The sequence below is a fragment of the Macaca mulatta genome, chromosome X, assembly GCF_049350105.2.
Source record: "Macaca mulatta isolate MMU2019108-1 chromosome X, T2T-MMU8v2.0, whole genome shotgun sequence".
In the NCBI taxonomy this organism is placed as follows: Eukaryota; Metazoa; Chordata; class Mammalia; order Primates; family Cercopithecidae; genus Macaca; species Macaca mulatta.
The window spans coordinates 74,115,300-74,137,485 of NC_133426.1; the positions used below are offsets into that span (position 1 = coordinate 74,115,300).

Here is a 22,186-nt window from a genome sequence, read left to right on the forward strand (position 1 = left end):
TTACAGCTTCAATCTTATTATTTGTTATTGGTCTGTTCAAGTTTTAGATTTTTTTCGTGGTTCAATCTTCCCAAGTTGTCTGTTTCTCGAAATTTATCAATTTATTCTAGGTTTTCCAATGTATTGTCATATAGTTGCTCATAGTAGCCTCTAATGATCCCTTGAATTTTTGCAGTAACCACTGTAATATTTCCTTTTTTTAAATCTCTGATTTTATTTGAGCATTCTCTTTTTTTCTTAGTCTAGCTAAATATTTGTCAATGTTGTTTCTTCATCCACAAAACCAACTTTTCGTTTCACTGATGTTTTTTGTATTTTTTCCTTTTAATTTTATTTATTTCTACTCTGATCTTTATCATTTCATTTATTCCAGTTATTTGAGTTTGGTTTGCTCTTGCTTTTCTAGTTCTTTAATATGCATTGTTAGGTTATTTATTTGAACTTTTTGATGTAGGTGCATATTGCTATAAACTTTCGTTATAATATTGCTTTTGCTGGATCCCATAGGTTTTAGTATGCTGTTTAGTATGTTTTCAATTTGGTACATTTCAATAAATTTTTAAATTTTCTTCTTTATTTATTGACATAGTCATTCCAGAGTATACTGTTTAATTTCCATGTGGTTGGTATAGTTTCCAAAATTCCTCGTGTTTTTGATTTCTAGTTTTATTCTATTGTGGTCAGAGAATAAGCTTGATATGATTGCAATTTTTAATACTTTTTTAAAAACTTGTTTTGTGGCCTAAGATATGATCTGTCATTGAGAATGATCTATATGCTGAGGAAAGAATGTATATTCTGCAGCCATTGGATAAAATGGTCTTTAAATATCTATTATGTCCATTTAAGACATAATGCAGGCCAGGCGCGGTGGCTCAAGCCTGTAATCCCAGCACTTTGGGAGGCCGAGACGGGCGGATCACGAGGTCAGGAGATCGAGACCATCCTGGCCGACACGGTGAAACCCCGTCTCTACTAAAAAATACAGAAAACTAGCCGGGCGAGGTGGCGGGCGCCTGTAGTCCCAGCTACTCGGGAGGCTGAGGCAGGAGAATGGCGTAAACCCGGGAGGCGGAGCTTGCAGTGAGCCGAGATCCGGCCACTGCACTCCAGCCTGGGCGACAGAGCGAGACTCCGTCTCAAAAAAAAAAAAAAAAAGACATAATGCGGATTAAGGCCAATGTTTCATTGTTCATTTTTCTGTCTGGATAATCTTTTCAATGCTGAAAGTGGGGTGTTAAAATCTCCAAATGTTATTGTATTGGGATCTTTCTCTTCTTTCAACTCTGATAATATTTGCTTTAGATATCTGGGTGCTCCAGTGTTGGGTGCATATATACTTAAAATTGTTGTATCCTCCTGATGAATTGACCCTTTTATCATTATATAATGACCTTCTTTTTCTCTTTGTGTAGTGTTGGTCTTGAAATCTATTTTGTCTGATATTAGTATAGCTGCTAATTTTTTTGGTTTCCATTTGCATGAAATATCTTTTTCATTCCTTTATTTTCAATCAATGTGTTTCTTTATATTTAATAGGTGAAATATGTTTCTTGTAAATAAAAATTATTATTTTAACATATTTTAAAAATAATACTTTTTAAATAATAACAGTTATTATTATTTTTTAAATTTTCATTAGTTTTGGGAGCCCAGGTGGATTTTGATTACATGAGTGAGTTCTTTAGTAGTGGATTTTGAGATTTTAGTGGAGCAGTCACCTGAGAAGTGTACATTACCCAACATGTAGTTGTATGTATATTATATATACAGTATATATATAAAGCATATATACACACTATATATAGTATATATGTACATATAGTATAAATATATATAGTATATATGCTTTATATATAGTGTATATATGCTTTATAATTGTATATATATGCTTTATATATGTTGTGTATATCTAGTATATATTGTATATATAGTATATATAATATATAATGCTTTATGTATTGTATTTATATATTGTATAATATATAAAGCATATATAGTATATATACTATATATAAAGCATATATTTTGTATATATATTATATATGTTGTGTATATATATTATATATATAATTAAATTCTGGGATACATGTGCAGAACTTGCAGTTTTCTTACATAGGTATACATGTGCCATGGTGGTTTGCTGCACCCATCAACCTGCCATATACATTAGGTATTTCTCCTAATGCTATCCCTCCCCTAGCCCCACCCTACTCCCTGACAGGCCCCAGTGTGTGATGTCCCCCTCCCTGTGTCCATGTGATCTCATTGTTCAACTGCCACTTATGAGTGAGAATATGCGGTGTTTGGTTTTCTGTTCTTGTGTTCACTGAGAATGATGGTTTCCAGCTTCATCCATGTCCCTGCAAAGGACATGAACTCATCCTTTTTTATGGCTACATAGTATTCCATGGTGTATAGGTGCCACATTTTCTATATCCAGTCTATCACTGATGGGCATTTCGGTTGGTTCCAAGTCCATGCTATTGTGAATAGTGCTGCAATAAACATATGCGTGCATTTGTCTTTATAGAAGAATGGTTTATAATCCTTTGGGTATATACCCAGTAATGGGATTGCTGAGTCAAATGGTATTTCTGGTTCTAGATCCTTAAGGAATTGCCACACTGTCTTCCACAATGGTTGAACTAATTTATGCTCCCACCAACAATGTAAAAACGTTCCTATTTCTTCAAATCCTCACTAGCATCTGTTATTTCCTGACTTTTTAATGATCACCATTCTAACTGGCATGAGATGGTATGTCATTGTGGTTTTGCTTTGCATTTCTCTAATGACCAGTGATGATGAGCTTTTTTTCATGTGTGTTGGCAGCATAAATGTCAAGAAGTGTCTGTTCATATTCTTCACCCACTTTTGGATGGGGTTGTTTGGTTTTTTTTTTCTTGTAAATTTGTTTAAGTTCCTTGTAGATTCTGGATATTACCCCTTTGTCAGATGGATAGATTGCAAAAATTTTCTCCCATTCTGTAGGTTGCCTCTTCATTCTGCTGATAGTTTCTTCTGCTGTGCAGAAGCTTTTTAGTTTAATTAGATCCCATTTGTCAATTTTGGCTTTTGTTGCCATTGCTTTTGGTGTTTTAGTCATGAAGTCTTTGCCCATGCCCATGTCCTGAATGGTATTGCCTTGGTTTTCTTCTATGGTTTTTATGGTTTTAGGTCTTGCATTTAAGTCTTTAATCCATCTTGAGTTAATTTTTGTATAACATGTAAGGAAGGGGTCCAGTTTCAGTTCTCTGCGTGAGGTTAGCCAGTTTTCCCAACACCATTTATTAAATAGAGAATCCTTTCCCCATTGCTTGTTTTTGTCAAGTTTGTCAAAGATCAGGTGGTTGTAGATGTGTGGTGTTATTTCTGAGGCCTCTCCTGTGTTCCACTTGTCTATATATCTGTTTTGGTACCAGTACCATGTGGTTTTGGGTAATGTACCCTTGTAGTATGGTTTGAAGTCAGGTAGCGTGATGCCTTCGGCTTTGGTCTTTTTGTTTAGGATTGTCTTGACTATATGAGCTCTTTTTTGGTTCCATATGAAATTTGAAAAGTAAACAGTACAATAAGATGTAAATAGAAACAACAAAGTGATAACAAGCAGAGAGATGAATTAGAAAAAAATATTTTTTTTCTAATTCTGTGAAGAAAGTCAATGATAGCTTATTGGGGATAGCATTGAATCTATAAGTTGCTTTGGGCAGTGTGGCCATTTTCATGATAATGATTCTTCCTATCCATGAGTATGGAATGTTTTTCCATTTGTTTGTGTCCTCTCTTATTTCCTTGAGCAATGGTTTGTAGTTCTCCTTAAAGAGGTATTTCACATCCTTGTGAATTGTATTCCTAGGTATTTTATTCTCTTTGTAGCAATTGTGAATGGCGGTTCATTCATGATTTGATTCTCTGTCTGTTATTGCTGTATAGGAATGCTTGTGATTTTTGCAAATTGATTTTGTATACTGAGATTTTGATAAAGTTGCTTATCAGCTTTAAGGATATTTTTGGGTGAGGTGATGGGGTTTTCTAAATATATGGTCATGTCATCTGCAAACGGAGACAATTTGACTTCCTCTCTTCCTATTTGAATACCTTTATTTCTTTCTCTTGCTTGATTGCCCTCACTGTAACTTTCAATACTATGTTGAATAGGATTGGTGAAAGAGAGCTTCCTTGTCTTGCACTGGTTTTCAAAGGGAATGCTTCAGCTTTTGCCCATTCAGTATGACCAATATGTAGTCTTTTATTCCTCACCTTCTCTCAACCCCTACCCCAACGGAGTCCTCAAGTCCTTTACATCACTGTGTGTTATTGCATCCTCATAGCTTAGCTCCCACTTATAAATGAGAAAATGCAGTATTTGGTTTTCTATTCTTTGCTTACTTAATTAGAATAATGGCCTCCAGCTCCATCCAGGTGTCTTGTTTTTCATTCATTCAGCCAGTCTACATGTTTTGCTTGGAGAGTTTCGTCCATTTAGATTCAGTGTTATGACTGATAACTAAGGACTTACTCCTGCCATTTGGTTGTTTTCTGGTTGTTCTGTGGTCTTCTCTTCCTTTTTTCCTTCCTTCCTGTCTGCCTTTTAGTGAAAGTGATTTTCTCTGGTGGTGTATTTTATTTTATTTTCTTCCTTTTTATTTTTATTTTTTGTGTGTGTATTTGTTGTACGTTATTGATTTGAGGTTACCGTGAGGCTTGCGCATAATATTTTCTAACTCATTATTTTAAACTGATGACAACTTAACACTCTATTGTGTAAAAAATCATGGAAAGAGAAAACTAATAAAAACTGTACATTTTAACTTTATCGCTCTGCTTGTTATCACTTTGTCATTTCTATTTACATCTTACTGTACTGTTTATGTCTTGAAAAGTAGTTTCAGTTATTATTTTTTATTGGTCCATCTCATAGTCTTTCTACTCAAGATATGAGTAGTTCACATACCACAATTACAGTGTTACAATATTCTGTGTTTTTCTCTGTACTTTTAATTACCAGTGAGTTTTGTATTTTCAGATAATTTGTTATTGCTCACTAACATTCTATTCTTTCAGATTAAAGAGGTCCCTTTAGCATTACTTATAGGAAAAGTCTGGTGTTAATGAATTCCTTCAGCTTTTGTTTGTCTGTGAAAGTCTTTATTTTTCCTTCATGTTTCATAGGTATTTTCACTGGATATTCTATTCTATTCTAAGGTAAAAGGTTTTTTTGTTTGTTTGTTTGTTTGTTTTCTTCAGCCCTTTAGGTATGTCATGCCACTCTCTCCTGACCTATAAGGCTACCACTGAAAAGTCTGCTGCCAGACATATATGAGCTCCATTTTATGTTACTTGTTTCTTTTCTCTTGTTACTTTTAGGATCCTTTCTTTATCCTTGGACCTTTGGGAGTTTGATTATTAAATGCCTTGAGGTGGTCTTTTTTGGATTAAATCTTCTTGGTGTTCTGTAACTTTCTTGTACTTGGATGTTAATATCTTTCTCTAGGTTTGGGAAGTTCTCTGTTATTATCCCTTTGAATAAACTTTCTACCAAGATGTCTCTCTCTCTCTCTCCCTCTCTCTCTCATTCTTAAGGCCAATAACTCTTAGATTTGCCCTTTTGAGGCTATTTTCTAGATCTCGTAGGTGTGCTTCATTGTTTGTTATTCTTTTTTGTCTCTTCTGACTACATTTTCAAATAGCCTGTTTTAAAACTCACTAATTCTTTCTTCTGCCTGATCAATTATGTTGTTAAGAGACTCTGAGGCATTCTTCAGTGTGTCAGTTGCATTTTTCAGCACCAGAATGTCTGCTTATTTTTCTTAATTATTTCCATCTCTTTGTTAAATATATCTGACAGAATTTTGAATTCTTTCTGTGTTATCTTTAATTTCCTTGAATTTCCTCAACACATCTATTTTGAATTATCTGTCTGAAAGGTCACATATCTCTATTTTTCCAGGATGGTTATCTGGTGCTTTATTTAGTTCATTTTGTGAGGTCATGTTTTCCTGGATGGTGTTAATGCCAGATGTTTTTCAGTGTCTGAGCATTCAAAAGTTAGGTGTTTATTGTAGTCTTCACAGTCTGGGCTTGTTCATACCTGCCCTTCTTGGGAGACTTTCCAAGTATTCCAAGGGATTTGGATTCTGTGATCTTAGTCTTTGGTCACTACAGCCATATCTGCTTTATGGAGCATCCCATGCTCAGTAATGCTGTGGCTCTTTCAGACTCATAGAGTTACTGCCTGCATGCTCTTGGGTAAGAGCCAGGAAAATTCCCTGGATTACCAAGCAGAGACTCTTGTTCTCTTCCCTTACTTCCCCCCAAACAGAGTATCTGTCGCATTCTCTTTTTCTCTCTTTCTCTCTCTCTCTCTCTCTCTCTCTCGCTCATTCTCTGCCGACCTGCCTGGATCTGGGGTAGGGATGACATAATCACATTTGTAGTCACCACCAATGGGACTGTGCTAGGTCAGACCCAAAGCCAGCACAGCACTGAGTCTCGCCCAAAGCCCACAGAGACCACTCCCTGGGTACTGTCCGTGCTTGCTCAAGGCCCAAGGGCTGTACAAGCTGGTGAGGCCAGCCTGTCTTATGTCCTTCCCTTCAGGGTGATGAGTTCTTCAAGCAGGTCAAGGGATGGTGTCCAGGAGCCAAGGCCTCGAGCTGTGACTGAGCTGGCACCCAATCCATAAGACAACGATTTTTTCCACACTTTCCTTCCTTTTTCTCAAGCAAAGGAGTCTCTCCCTGTGGCCACCACCACCCCCATGTTCATGGCAAGTATTGTCTGGCTACCACCAATCTTCACTCAAGGCCCAAGCGTTCTTTAGTCAACTTAAGGTGAATGCTACCAGGGCTGGGTCTCTACCTTCAGGGAAGTGGGCTCCTCTCTGGCCCAGGGCAGGTCCAGAAATACCATCCAAGAGCCAAGGCCTGAAATCAGGTTCCCCAAGAGCCCATTTGGTGCTCTACCCCCACTGTGGCAGAACCAGTACCCAAGCTGCAAGACAAAGTCCTCTTTACTCTTCCTTCTCCTTTACAGAGACTCTCCCTATAGCCACCACAGCTAGGAATATGCTGGGTCACTCTTGAAGCAAGAACAGCTCTGAGTCTCACTCAAAACTCCTGGCAAGTGCTGCCTGGCTACCACACTGATTATTCAGGGCCCAAGGGCTCTTTAGTCAGCAGGAGTTGCATCCTGCCAGTACTGGTTCCTTCCCTTCAAGGCAGCCGATTACCTTCTGGCCCAGTGTGTATCTAGAAATATCGTTTGGGAGCTAGGGCCTGGCATGGTGACCTCAGGACTCTGCCTGGTGCCCTTTTCTACTGTGGCTGATGTAGTGTCCAAATTGTAAGACAAAGTCCTCTGTACTCTCCCCTCTCCCATCTTTAAGCAGAAGGAAAGAGTCCACCCTGGAGTTGGGACATGCATTGCCTGAGATTGGAGGAGGGGTGGCACAAGCACTCTCTTGGTCACCTCAGCTGGTGTTTCACTAGGTCACATGTTCCCCAAGTCCACTGGCTCTGAGCCCAGCACAACACCAGGAGTTGACCAAGAATTGCAATTCTTGTGGTTTAGACTGCCTTTCAAGTTTATTTGGGACTGCAGACCACTTTAGCCCACAGTGACAGGGCTTGCCAGAATTTAGTTTCTGACTGCTGAGATGGGCAATTTGCCTCTGATTAGGACGGATCTAAGTGCTCCTTCTGTGGGCACTGGCTGAGTTCTGCTCCATGTTGCTTTCTGCTGTGACAGGGCAACATTGAGTGCCAATGCAAGTCCCACAATCACTGTAATCTTCCTCTCCCAAGCCTACTCTGAACACCATGTGGTTGCTGCTGGGAGATTGGCGAGGGATGTTGTAGGCAATTCAAGAATGTCTTTCCTACCCTTTTCAGTGCTTCTTTCCTTAGTATGATGTTAAAACCAGTTACTGTGATTGCTCATCTGATTTTTGGTTCTTAGGAAGGTGCTTTTTGTGTGGATCACTGTTCAATTTGTTGTGCCTGCAGGCAGGGGTGGGGGACAATTGCTGGAGGCTTCTCTTTAGCCATCTTGCTCCACCTCTTCCCTAGTATTAGAAATTTCAAAGCAGTTAGGATGAGGGTAGAAGGAAAGGGTGCTTGGAATCAGAAAATCCATGTCTTAGCTTTGAGCCTTAGGAAATTCATTTGACCCTTGTAAGCCTCTGTTGCTTCATCTGTAAAAGAGAAATAATATAGTGACTGAAAATATCAAAGGTGATAATGCTGTTGAAAGCACTATAGAAAATGATGAAATATCACATGAGTATTATTTTCTAGTTTCTAGGAGTCTCCTTACCATTGTACAGGACAACCATGTCTATTTTTAAATAAATTATTATTTGCCTCTGAGCACCCCTGCAAAGAGTTGCCTATAGGAGAAACAGCTTAACTTGCAAATCACTCCACTGTTTTCTTTGTGTACAGTTTATTAATACATAAGGCACATGTCCTCCAGTCTGTAGTAACATTGGAATGATTACCTCTTTGGAGTACCTACCAGAGCTTCTCAAAGTGAATTTTGTATATCACCACCAAAAATAGTCTGTTGCAGAGATAACCTCCAAATTCAATGACAATATTTCCAATCACTTTTGCATGATACAGAAATAGACAAATATATAATTTTGGTTATACAGATAATTATTGTCTCCCAACAAGTGATTAGTAGTCAGAAAATGGCCAAGAAATACCATGGGGTGTGCCTTCCCATAACAACTTATCTTTGGGTTTTAGTTGCAAGGTTACTAAAAGCCTGTGTAGGGTTCATGGCAAAAGTAAAACTTGCTCCAAGAGCAAGCCCTTGTTTCATTGTCTAATGTTCTTAATCCCCAGCAGACATGATTTGGATCTGGCATTTGGCAACAGGACAGTTTCCAAAGTTGCTGTATGCAACTTGAGGAAGAGAGGTGATATTATTGGAATGAATTTATTTGTTGTAAGTTATAAATATATGGGCTTTTCCAATCCCATCACCCTTAAAAATTTTTCTGCAGTAAGGGTGTCTCTCTTGTCTTTAATATGCTTGCTTTGAGTTCATGGATGAACATTCTTGCTTGGCTGACATGTGGACTCTCTGAAATTGTTCTAAGGTCTTTTTCTTTGTTTTTTTCTTGATTCCCAAGCTGCCAAGGGTAGTACTGGTAGTGGTGGGCAGACAAGGAGGTGATAGCAAGCTGAACTTTGTCCTCTGGCTTCCCTTGACCCATTGCATTCATTATCTAAGGGACTCCAAGTCAGCATTCCACAGAATGGCCTTACCAAACTCACTGAGACTGAAAGAGAACCAAGATTCCAAACAGCCAATATGAAAGGAAAGAGAGAGAGACTTAGGGTTTGCAGAATGGGATACTCTGTTGATTATTTTTATTCCATACAGATACTAATATTCTTTAGGAAAACATTAAAATCACATGATCTTCCAGGACCTGGGCTGCTTCTTTAAGAAGCATGTTACAGAGAGCTCTCTTGGCCAACAACATATTGAAAGATAAATTAATCAATCATTCATTCAAATAAGGTATATTCAGAATTGAGGTATATTGTAGCCAGACAGTGAGACTATAAAAATGAATGCACCTTACCCTTGTCTCTTGCACAATCTAATGAGGGAGATAACCACTCTTCCAATTTATAGTGACCTATAACATTTCATACGCTGCTGAATATCTTTACATGATAATGACACAATAGAAAGATTGCAAAATAGACAGAGGCTGGGGGAAGAAGGATTGAGTGTGAATATAGCCTCTCATAAATCGAGGGGGAATGGTCTGCATCTCCTGATCATGCAGAGGTAATAAATACAGAAATGATTTCAAACTAACAAACCAAATGTGCAGAAAATACTGAGAATATAGTGGGCAGGATACCTGAGTTTTAGTTCTATCTCTGTTATTGACTCATTGTGTAATCTGGGTCAGGTCTGTTCTGCTCTCTGGATCTCACCCTTTCCTATCTGTAAAATGAGATTATTGAATTAGACGATATCTATAGAGGTTCTCGCCTATTCTGACATTCAAGGAGTTTTTCTTTAAGTAATAATATATGTGATCTGTATAGTGCTTTACACTTGACATGATATTTTTGCATCTATTATCTCATGTGAGAAAATCACTGGACTGCTGGACTGGGAATGAGGACACCTGGATTCTTGTCCCTATTTTGACACTGATTCATGGTGTGACCTTTAAGCAAATTCTCTGAGTTTCAGTTTCTCAATCTGTAAAATAGGGAGGTATGAGGATTGGACTAAATCAGTAGGTCTCTAAAATGTTCCACAAAGCCCTGGGGTTGGGGACTCCTACAGAGTTTCACTAAGGCAAACCACAAGGCTAGGCCTGCATAGAAGAGGAGAAAAAGAGTGACCTGGCAAGAGAAGTTCCAAGTTTCCTATGCCAACCCCAGGCAGATTAGGTTTAATTTTATCTGTTTTATAAACAGAGCTTCTATGTAATGTTTTATTGGTAAAAAGACTTTACTATAAAAAACTCAACTAGTTTGATTTTTTAAAATTGCACATTTAAGTGAGATCATACAGTCAGTATTTGTCTTTCTGTGGCTGGCTTATTTCACTTAGCATAATGTCCTCCAGCATCATCTATGTTGCTGCAAATGACACACTCTTCTTTTCATTAAAGGCGATATAGCATTCCATTGTGTATGCACACCACATTTTCTGTTTTGTAACTTTCATTTTAGGTTCAGGGGTTCATGAGCATGTTTGATACATAGGTAAACTGCATGTCAGAGAGGTTTCTTGTACAGATTATTTCATCACCCAGGTAATAAGCATGGTAGCATAGTACCTAATGGATTTTTTTTTTCTGATCCTCTCCCTTCTCCCACCCTCCAACCTCAGGTAAGCCCTGGTGTCTGTTGTTCCCCTCTTTGTGTCCATTACACCAGATTTTCTTTATCCACTTATCCATCCATGGACACTTAGTTTGCTTCCATATGTTGGCTATTGTGAATAATGACGAAAAAAGTCAAACTCATAGAAGCAGAGAGTAGAATGGTGGTTACCAGGGACTGGGAGGCAGTTCAGTGAGCTAGGAAAAGAGAGCTAATAAAAGGGTACAATGTGTGAGTTATATAGAAGGAATAAGTTATATTGATCTATTGCCCAGCATCGTGACCATAGTTAAAAATAATGTATTATATGTCTTAGTATTGCTAAAAGAGTAGATTTTAAATATTCTAACCACAAAAAATTATAAGTAGGTGAGGTGATGGATATGTTAATTTACTTGATTTAATCTTTCTACAATGCATACATATATCAAAATATCCCACTGTATCCCATAAATATATACTATTATTATTTGTCAATTAAAAAATTTAAAAACTTGATTTAGATGAGCTCTAAGGCCTTAAGTATTAAAATATTATTAAAGTGATATGTAACCAAGTATATTGCTTGGTAACTTCATTTTTGTTGTTGTTTTAACAAACCAATATATTGTGAATATACTTCCAAGTGAAAAGAAAAAAAGACATTACAGTCATCATTAATTACTGCAAAATATTCCTTTGCATGAATATGGAATAATTCATTTAATCATTCCCTTAATGTTAGACATTCAAATGTTTCCAACTTTTTCTGTTTAAATAATGCTACAATAAACTTCTATTTTGTGCTTATTGTATTATTTTCTTATAACACATCCCTAGAAGTGGAATTTCTAGAAGTTTATAGACATTTCCAATTTTTTTCCAAATATGTGGGAAAATTTCTCTCTAAAGTATTTATGTTCCTACCAGAAATACCTCTTTACCAACACACAGTGTTTAATCTGTACCAATCTGGCTTGAGAAAATGATATTTACTTTGTATTTCTGTGATTTCTAGCTAAATTAAATAATCTTCACATGCTTATTGGTCATTTTTATTTCTTTGAATTGCCTCTTCCTGTCTGTTGCCCATTTTTCTATTGTGCTGTTTATTTTTATATATCAAATATATTGACCATTGATTTTACATACTTGATGCTAATAATTAGTTTATGGTTTGTCTTTGAATTTTATAATGGTGTTAATTTCACATGAGAAATTTTAAATGTTTTCTAATGAAATGTATCAAGTCTCTCTTCACTTATGTTTTCTTCATTGTCAATACCTTAAGATGCCCTTGTCTACCTTTAAACATTTTGAAATTTTCCTCTGTATTGTCTAATAGTACTTACATGATTTCCTTTTTTAAATTGACATATTTAATCCATTTGGAATTTATTTTGATTTTAACTAGTAATTTAACTTTATTTTCTTCTCCAAATGATTCACTAGTTGTTCTGACATTATTTAGTGAATAATTCATCCTTTTTTCACTGAATTGGAATGGCATATTCCATATACTGTGTCTGGTTTTGGCTTTTCTGTTCTCTTCCACTGATCAACCTAAGCTGGAGCCAGTATCAAACTGTTATAATCATTATGGCTTTAGATACTTTAAATGTACAGCAGGGAATGTCTTATTACTCTTATTTTTCACAAATATCTTGACACTGTCTCATGTTTTATTCCTTCGATAAATTTTGGGATTCATTTGTGATGATTTTGTCTGAGTTGTTTTAAATTTTTAGATTTCACTGGGGAAGAACTGAAATCCTTGAAATACTGCTTCTTATTAGCCAGGAATATGGTACAACTTTGCATTTAATTCAGGTCTTTCCTTAAATACCACAATGAAGTTTTTTGTTTTGTTCATATAGGTCCTGCATTAACACTGTTTATATAAAGTGTAAGAAAGACTATAGTCCTCAGGCTTCTCTATAGGTTAACAATGAAGATGATGACTCAACCTTTTCTTTATTTGCATAATGTGATGCCACTAATAGTGGGCAACTTCCCTGTCTTACCTCCTCTGTTCCAAACAGGATTTTTTGGAATGAACAAGTTAAAAGAATCGTAATCAGACACTAACCCCAAGCCATACTGCATGGCAGCACCAACGGGACTGACAGAAAACAACAGAAATAGGAAGGAAGCCTGCAGAAAAACAAACTTGAAAGCTGTCTCATGGCCTTTGTTCCTGCTGGAGCTTTGAGTCATACTTAAGTTTTATGATGGAAGAATAGGAGTGTGAAGAAAGATACAGAGCACCATCAGACAGTCAAGAATTTCAGAGCCAGCTGGCATGCAGTGGACCTCATGCCAGCCCATTTTGTTACTATTTAGGTAGTCAAGGATTTAAGATTCTTCTAATAAGACAGTTTTTATGCATTTAAATGAGTGACTTCTTTGCAGCTCTAGCGTGTGGCCTTACCTACTTCAACATGAGAAGATTTTTGTATTTTGTCACTCATTTCACAATGACTTATAGTGAGCCCTTCATTATACACTGTGGATACAACTTTGCTGTTGGAAATTAACAGTGTCAAAAAACTGGGTATAATGTTTGTAGTATCTGAGGAGGGAGAGCTGCCTAGGAAGTTGTATTCCCTGTGTTAATTTTTCAGTCTCTTAGGTTATAGAAGACCTTCTAGAACCACCTTACAGCAGGCCTAGATCTCATTTACACACTTCTTCTGTCACTTGAATACAGAGAAGGGATCCACAAGGTCATATACTTCCTAGACAAAGAGCAAAGATTTCTACCACACTCAGAAGACTTTGTCTTCAGACTGTAATCACCCACACCATATTTCCTTTGGATCCAGTTTCCAGATTTTTGTGCTGGCACTAACACCAACTTGCTGTGGCTTGGGGCATGTAATTTCAATATTTTGTGCCCATTTTCTTAACTGAAGAGTCAGGCATCACACTGGGCATTTTAAGATTCTTTACAGCCCAATGATTCTGTGTTTCTAATTAGGCCCAATGGGTTAGAGCTATAAGGAAACAGTGAGTTTCCTGGAAGGAAAGGACACATAACACAGTCCAGAGATAAAACGGGCTGCATTCAAGAAAAGATTGGGCAATACTTTGCAGGGATGCTACAGAGACAATTCAAGCCTTGTATGGAGGAATGGATGTGATACAACCAAAAAGTCTTTAAAAATTCTTTCCAACTAATCTGGGATTCATAACCTTATGGACTGTGATTTGCAGCAAACCAAGGATGTGATGCCAGGCAGAACAATATCTCTGATCAACATCAATGCAAGGTTCCTCAACAAAAGACTAGTATTGTTTCTGGAATGCAAGGATGGTTCAACATATGCAAATCAATAATATTAACAGAATGAAGGACAAAAACTATATGATCATCTCAATAGATGCAGAAAAATAATTTGACAAAATTCAACATCATTTTATGATGAAATCTTTCAAGAAATTGGGTATTAGAAGGAATGTTTCTCAACACAATAAAGGCCATATCAGACAAGCCCACAGCTAACATTATATTCAATGACCAGGAATGAGATAAGGATGCTCACTCTCATCACTTCTATTTAACATAGTACTGGAAGTCCTAGCCAATTTCATATTAATGAGTCTCATTTTCTTCATCATAGAATGAAGTATGTAATAATCCCTATTATACTTACTTTGCACAATTATTATTATTTTATTATTATTTTGAGACAGGGTCTCACTCTGTCACCCAGGCTGGAGTGCAGTACCACAATCACAGCTTACTTAAACCACGACCTCCCAGGCACAAAGGATCCAGCCCCTCAGCCTCCTGAGTAGCTGGGACTTCAGGTGCACACCACCATGCCTAACTAATTTTCTTTTTTTCATTTTTTTATAGAGACGGAGTCTCACTATGTTACCCAGGCTGGTCTCAAACTCCTGTGCTCAAGCAATCTTTCCACCTTGGTCTCCCAAAGTGCTGGTATTACAGGAGTGAGCCACTGCACCTGGCCTTGCAGATTATTATTAAACTTTGTAAACTAATCAAATGAGAGTGATTATTGTTACTGTTAAGAACTCTAATAGCCTCATTCATATATTTGGAGAAATTGAATAAATAGGAAAGAAATAATAGCAGACCAATGATTTTACCTTGGCTCTATCATCATTTGGGGAAGTGATAATTCAGATAGGAGAAGTGACTTGTAAGCAGTCTTGAGAGATTACCTGTTCCATCCCCTATATTTGTCCTTAAACCAAATTGTACAGATAAATAAGGTCTTATTTTTAGGACTTACAGAAAAAAAGATTCCTTTCATATCCATCTTTGGAATCCTCAGCCACTTCTGTCACTATTAAATGTCATTTTAAACGTTAAATTCATCATTCTGCTTTGAAGGAACACATGTGTCATGTGTACCTATTTGTATGTTTTGGTGTGTTTTATGCTTTATATGATCACCCACATATGCACAGATAATTAGTGTGCAGGTGTTGTATTCCCTGTGTTAATTATTCAGTCACACACTCTCACACACCTATGCACTTACACATACATGAATACACACATGTTCATTAGAATGTTTATGCTTATGTTGCATGTGACTGGCAACATCAGTGCCTTTCTAAGGCAATATTAACCACTTTGAGTTTTGGGAGAGCTTTAGAAAACAAAGACAAGAGACTAAATGATTCTAGATGTAAGAGACAATGTTGCAATAAGTTACTATCCTAAAAAGACAGAATACAAGGACAAGAGATTATTATTTTGGATAATTTCTTGCTTACCAGTAATACTTAAGTCCTTTACATTAAAAAAAAAAAAAAAAAACAACTCTAAATATATTACAGAAGACATCCAGATGTCCTTCAAGATTCTTAGAGTTGGAAAAGATTTTAATGACTTTCCAGTCCAATCTATTTCATGTAATCAGTGGGATCAGAGAGGCAAAAGGACTTGTCCAAGGTCATATAGTGAGTTAGTGATAAGGCTGAACAAGGATTCAGATGTTGGGGCTTCCAGCCCACTGATCTGTCTCTCATCTGGGACTTGTATATTTTTGTTCATTAGAGATTTTCCTCTGTAACCTCAATATCCAATGCAGGGCCTTGCACATAATAGATTACCAGTAAATGTTAAATTAATATGTCATGGCTTTGGTTTTACTGGGCTTTGCACTTACTCCTGAGTAAATTGTAAATAATATCTATGTTTTAGGTCTCCTTGTTTTAGACCAAGATGTACCCAGAGAAAAGGTATGAACTATGCTAAGAAAATTATCTGAGTCCCAAATTGAAAAAAAAAAAAAAAAATCATGCTTTTCCACTATGACCTCTCTCATTCACAGAGTGATTCTCTTTCAAAAGGGCAATGTAGAACCATTCTGGCATTCTGGGAGCCATATTCCATTGGCTGTGCAATCATTTATTGGCAAACTGGGGTCCAGGAAAGTATTTTCCTGGGGAAGATGAGATTTCTCAAAGAAGTCATGCACTTTCTAACCTAAGCTTATTTCAGTAATCAGTGTAGCAAACTGGTCTTGAGGATTGCAGCAGTACCAATACTGTGGGAGTGTACCAGTTCTAGAACAGCTACAGCATTGGAATTGAACGCACTAGAATTGGATACAGGACCTGTTTTTGAGGAGCTAACACCCAAAGGCTGAAAGCACTCGTAGCACTGTCCTTTCTGTGCACATATCGTAGTCCTCAGTTTGCAGCAGAAAAAAAAGCTGTTAGCAAATTATGTGCTCTGTTTATGCAAATAAAATCCTGTGGTATACTAGAAAGAGCACCGGCCTAGAGGCCTTAGTTTTCTCATATGTTAAAAAACCCTAACACAGGCCTGGTTCATAGTAGGCACCCAATAAATACTAGAGTTTTTCCTTTGGGGGCCTCTGATTCAGTGTGCTTCTTCAGGTAATTCACTTCCCTGGAACTCCTCCTTGTAATGAGAGTTGTTCTGTTGTGATTTTTAACAGTTCCTTCAAGCCAAGCATTTTGGAATCCTTTCATAAAGGGAGAAAGGAAGGAAAGGAGAAAGGAAAATTAAAGGAAAAAAAAGGAAATAAAAAGTTAAAAAGGAGGAAAGGAAAAAGAATCCTTTACTACAATAAATCTAATCTCATGCTCTTGCAAGTAGCACTTTAAGTAAAAGAAGTTCTTTGCTGACCTGGTTACTACTGAACCTACTACATAAAATAGCCTACTGTAACACATGCATTTCTGTGCCTAATCTTCACCTTTTAGCCTTAGTAAATGTAGAGGAATGCTGATGTATAGTTAAATTTATGTTTTTAGTTGCTTTTTTTTTCTACTCTCAAATGTCAATCACTCTTTAGTTTCTCTTTCTTTTTCCGACCGCAAGTATTCTTCCTCTGCCTAAAGAAGCTTCCCTAAAATCCCAGTCTATCCAGTAAATCAAAGCACAGCAATAAATTTGAGGAAACAATACCAGAGACAAAAAGGAGTGAGGGGATGCAGAAGCTCAAGCTGGAGCAGGATTGTAAGCATGAGAAGTTCTGCGTGCTTCAGAGCAGCGAAGGATGTATTTTTGCTTATTCCTGCTGGTGACTCTTTGTCTATGCATCCATCTGCTGCAATTGCATGTTTAGTCAGTCAATCCACGTTTGTTGAGAGACTGCTGTGTGCCAGGATTGTGCTAGCATAAAGGAGCGAAGTATTGAGCAAAATATGTTTGAGCAGCTGTAATTCTGAGGATCTCTAGGTCTGAGCATGTGTATGTGTATGCACTTCTGTGTATCTGTGACAACTCCAGGTGTGCATGACAGTGATCTTTGTTACTCTGTTGGCTTCATCAAACTTCCTTTTAGTTGCTGTGATTCACTACATAGAGTGGGCTTTATCTCTGATTTTTATAACCTGCATGACTAGGGGTATGATCACCAGAAATCTAAAAACAGTTAGAAATCCCATGGAGTTATCTTTTATAGAAGTTTTCCTGTACTAATATTATGAAAAATAAGCATCTTGTTAACTTGAGTGTAATTCTATGCATGATTACAGGTGTCAATAGGAAGAAACATTGACTGAGTTCAGATCTCTTCTACGCCATGCTAAAGGGGTGACAAGTTCCACAATGGATCATTTTCTCATGGGCATTTCTGGCTTTTGGTAAAAGTAGGGCATCTTATTTTAAAAACCAGTGAGTAGTCCTAATAATGGAGATATCATCAGGATCTGAATTGTTCATCCCTAAAAAAAAACAAAAAAAACAAAAAAACAAAAACAAAACAAAACAAAAAAACCAATGGAAATCAAATAATATAGTGCCAAATTAAACTGCTTTAATATTTAGGTTCTGTAGGATCAAATTGTTTGGTGCCATACTCTGTCCACTTTTCTGTCCACTTTTCTCATGTGATAGGATATAATTTTATATCTTTTCTGTTCTAGAAATACCCAAAGAAAGAGACTCTGGAAACTCATTAACAGGTCTGTCCACTCTTGTATTTGTTATCCCAGGGAAACAGAAGTACCTGTGTGCCAGCAGAAATGATTGCACTATTGATAAATTCCGAAGGAAAAATTGTCCATCTTGCCGTCTTCGGAAATGTTATGAAGCAGGGATGACTCTGGGAGGTAAGATACTTTTCTTTCTCTTCTTCCTCCTCCTTCCTGTCTCCCCTTTTCCTCCCTCATTTTCTAGTCTCTCTTTAAACCAGATTTTCTTCTTTGATGCTTCCAAGGGGACCAGCCATGCTCCAGACACAGGCGGACCCTTTCATAGCCAACGTGGCCATCAGCCAGCTGGTGCCTTTTTTTTTTTAATCCTTAACTATACCAATCCCCATTCTGGGGCTCAGCATTAGAGCAGGAGGTGTGAAGCAGGGATAAGGAGCCAACAGAGGGTGAGTGAGGATGCATGTGACTGGGCAGGGTCCCCAGGGGACTTAATGGTACTGACCTGATGTTGTTCAATGGTAGCTAGGATGAGAGAACTAAGAAATCCAGAACAGTCACAGGTGCAGGATGACCCAGGCATAGGTACAGGATGACCCAGGCACAGTCTGACCCTGAACACCTGGGAATATCCCTCAGCTAACTGCTGCCTATGTTGTAGGGCCAGCCACCTGGAATGAGAAGCTGCTTCTCTTTGGAGCCTGTGACTAGGCTGACAAACAGTGCCAATTTCCTATCCTATCTCTCCCAAAGATGAACAGGTGTTTTAATCATTTCCTTTTCTTTGCAAAGCTATTGATCATTTCCAAAAGCATTTTTTTTTCAGTAGGACAGTAACATTACAGAAGGAAGATACAGCTCTTTCAAGGGTGTTCCTCTATCATAAGGCTCTCTGTCCCATGAACCTGTCTGCCATGAGTGTTGTCATCATTCCAGAAAGGCTTGACATCAGTTGATTGACATTTATATTTTCCCTCTCCAAACTCCCCCATCTCTCCATGTTTACATCTGCCCAATGCCAGGGTCATCACTGCAGCCTGCTGCTTCCAAAAATATGTGTCTTTCCTTAGAAAAACAAGATCATTAATCTACTTCAATTTGGAAATGGAATTTGAAGAAAGGCAAGCCTATTTCTGAGTGCCTGCAACTGTAGCCTCATATCCGATTATTCATTATTAGCCTGGAAAACCCAAGTGCCTAGAATCCAACCCTTTCCCCTATCCTCTTAAGGCTAATTTAGACCAGTTGTCTATCACTGGCTTTCTGTGAGTTGTTCAATACCTTGTCTGCCTATGTGCACATCTATAGACAACAACTAGTGCTCTTATCCTGGAACAGGGCCATGTGTGAATCTATATGTAGATAACTATATCCTTCCCATCCTCACAGGGCAGTGGTATTATTTAAACAGAACAAAGTACCTCAAATGAATTGACCCAGGCTGGATGAGAGACAATTTCAAAAGAATCATCTCAAGTAGCATCCAGTACTCCCAAACATCACAGGTAGATATTCTGTGAGTGGCTTTCCAAGCATCCCTATCAAATGAGAATCAGATATCTGAGAAAACTCAACCTTGTTTTGGTTTGCTTAGTGTACCCCAAAGAAATCCAACAATTGAGGTCTACAGTGGAGAAGAAGTAGGACTGGGGTCAGGGAGTACAGAGGCAAAGGCAGGAAGGGTGACAAAGTGATTGACAAGAGAAAATGTTCTCCATATGAATGTTGCAGCCCCATGTTGAGGGTTCTTATACACTCAGCTTTCAATTATTTAGCCTTCTGCGAATTATGTATAGTATAAGAGATAGAGACTCTCAGGTAGGGAACCTCTTGGCTGGTCATCTGGCAATATGAATTGCAAGTCCACTTTGATGCAGGTAAAGTTTAATGGTAACAAAAGTCCTCATAATATTTGGATACAAATCTTAACATTAATTCCATGTCTCAGCCAACATTCTCCATTATAAATCAGGCTGTGATATGATTACAGTGACCCACTTTTGAAAAGGAGCCTGTGTATAACAGATAATTTCACTATACTATATAGTACTCAGATGCAGGTTTGTAAATTAATTTATTGGTGAGAATGGTTCAGTACATTTTCAAATTGATTTATTAGTAGAGTACTCAAATTTGAGTGGGCTTGGTGAACACAATGAAGACAAGCTGAGAAGTGTTGTGACTGGCCTTCATTTCAGTTGCAGGCCCATGATATTTTGAGCATCTTCCATGTACAAGGCACCATGCTAGTCATTAGAGCTTGAGGCTGGCAAACTTCAGGAAATGTTCACAAGATACCAGCATTCTTGATGTTGTGTAAATGGCCTTGCCTTTAGAGTCAGGCAGATCTAGTTTAAAGGCTCAGCTCCTTTATTTAATGTGTGCCCCTCTGAGCTTCAAGATCTTCGTCTGTGATTTAGAAATACCATCCTCATAGAATTATAATGAAGATCAGATGACATGATGAATGTGAACATCCTTGATAAATAGCAAAATGCTAGACAAATGTGGGGGCTTAATATGTCATTGAGGTCACTAGTAATTTAGCTGGAAAGGCTGTAACACAGCACTTCCCGATGGCTTTTACCCTAAGTAACTTGGTATGCCATATAATATGTAACAGATCCAACAGGCAGAGCATCGCCAGAAAACACTCTTGATTACCTCAAACCAAAAAGTTCCACCAGGATCCTGTTCAGAAGCTAATTTTAGTAATTAAGGGAATCATATGCTATGTTCAAGTACCATGCCAGTAAAAACCCAATTGTGTACCTTCTTAAATCACTGCTTGAAGAGCAAATCTTTCCACTTTGGTGAATGAACTTATCTCCACATTCCCTGCCCTACTGACACAACTCCCTCCCACGTTTATTGTTAACTTACACATTCAATGCACAGCACACCTTTACTCAAACAACGGAAAAGAAAGTGTCAATACAAAGTGGCCCTTGTCTATTCCTTAAGGAGTAGACTTCCATTTTCATGAGATGTGGATTTAGCATAGACATATTGATTACCTTGAAGAAGAATTCATATAATTTTATCTTCTGATTCTCATCACTCAAATCAAAATTATATAATATATCCCAAAATGACAACTAGAAATGTGGCCTTGGGCAAGTCCCTTCTCTTCTCTGATGCTTGGTTTTCCCATCATAGAATTGGAATTGTGGGCTTCACCAAGGACCTTTCTGGTGCTAACATTTTGTGATTCTGTGTAAAAAGCCACGCAGAAAGGATTGTTTTTCAGCCCTTTCTTAGATTGTCTGTTCCCTGCTCCCAGAAGTATAGATAATGAGACTTGAGTGCTTTGATACATCGTAATTGTATCTACCTCCATTCATACCTACTTAAGATATCTGTCTAAAAGTAGACTAGACAGATTATTGAGAGAGTGGAGGGCAGAAGGGCTGTCTCTGTATCTTAAAGAAGCTGGCACTTTTCAGCTGATGGCTGCTTGGTCTTGAGGCCTCAAGATCTCTAATCTGGCTTTCTCTATAGTGTTTCATTCACTGTTTGGTGATGGAATCTCTTCAGCTCAGAGATACTTAATAGATATAGCTTTTTATTTCCTGCTTCCAGGCCTACCTACCTGTTCCTTGCTTTTTTTTTTTTTTTTTTCTACTAGTTGCTGTTGTTTCTGAAAGAATCTTGAGGGTGGTTGGAGTCTCAGAATGGCTTCCTTAAAGACTACCTTCAGGCTCTCAGCTGCTCATCCACAACAAAGATAAGCCTTTATTTGTAGATGATTCATTCCTGGCTGCATTTGAAAACCACATATTGCTAATTGCTTGAAGAATTTAAATCCCTTGACTACTTTTCATTTCAGAAAACCCTTACAAAAAAAGTCCAAATGAGGACCTTCCCTCCAGTGAATTAGCTGTGGCTTTCTCACAGTCCATAGTTAGGATTAATGTAAAGCCATCTCTCATTTTTCTGGACACTTC

The 22,186-nt window shown here is 37.7% G+C and overlaps 1 protein-coding gene across 1 annotated transcript in view; it reads left to right on the forward strand.

Annotated features, from left to right (window-relative positions):
* Nucleotides 1-22,186, forward strand: part of AR (androgen receptor) — a 164,048-nt gene that overhangs the window by 113,544 nt on the left and 28,318 nt on the right. The window contains 1 exon segment of the mRNA NM_001032911.1: nucleotides 18,303-18,419. Coding sequence (NP_001028083.1) covers nucleotides 18,303-18,419 — 117 coding nt within the window.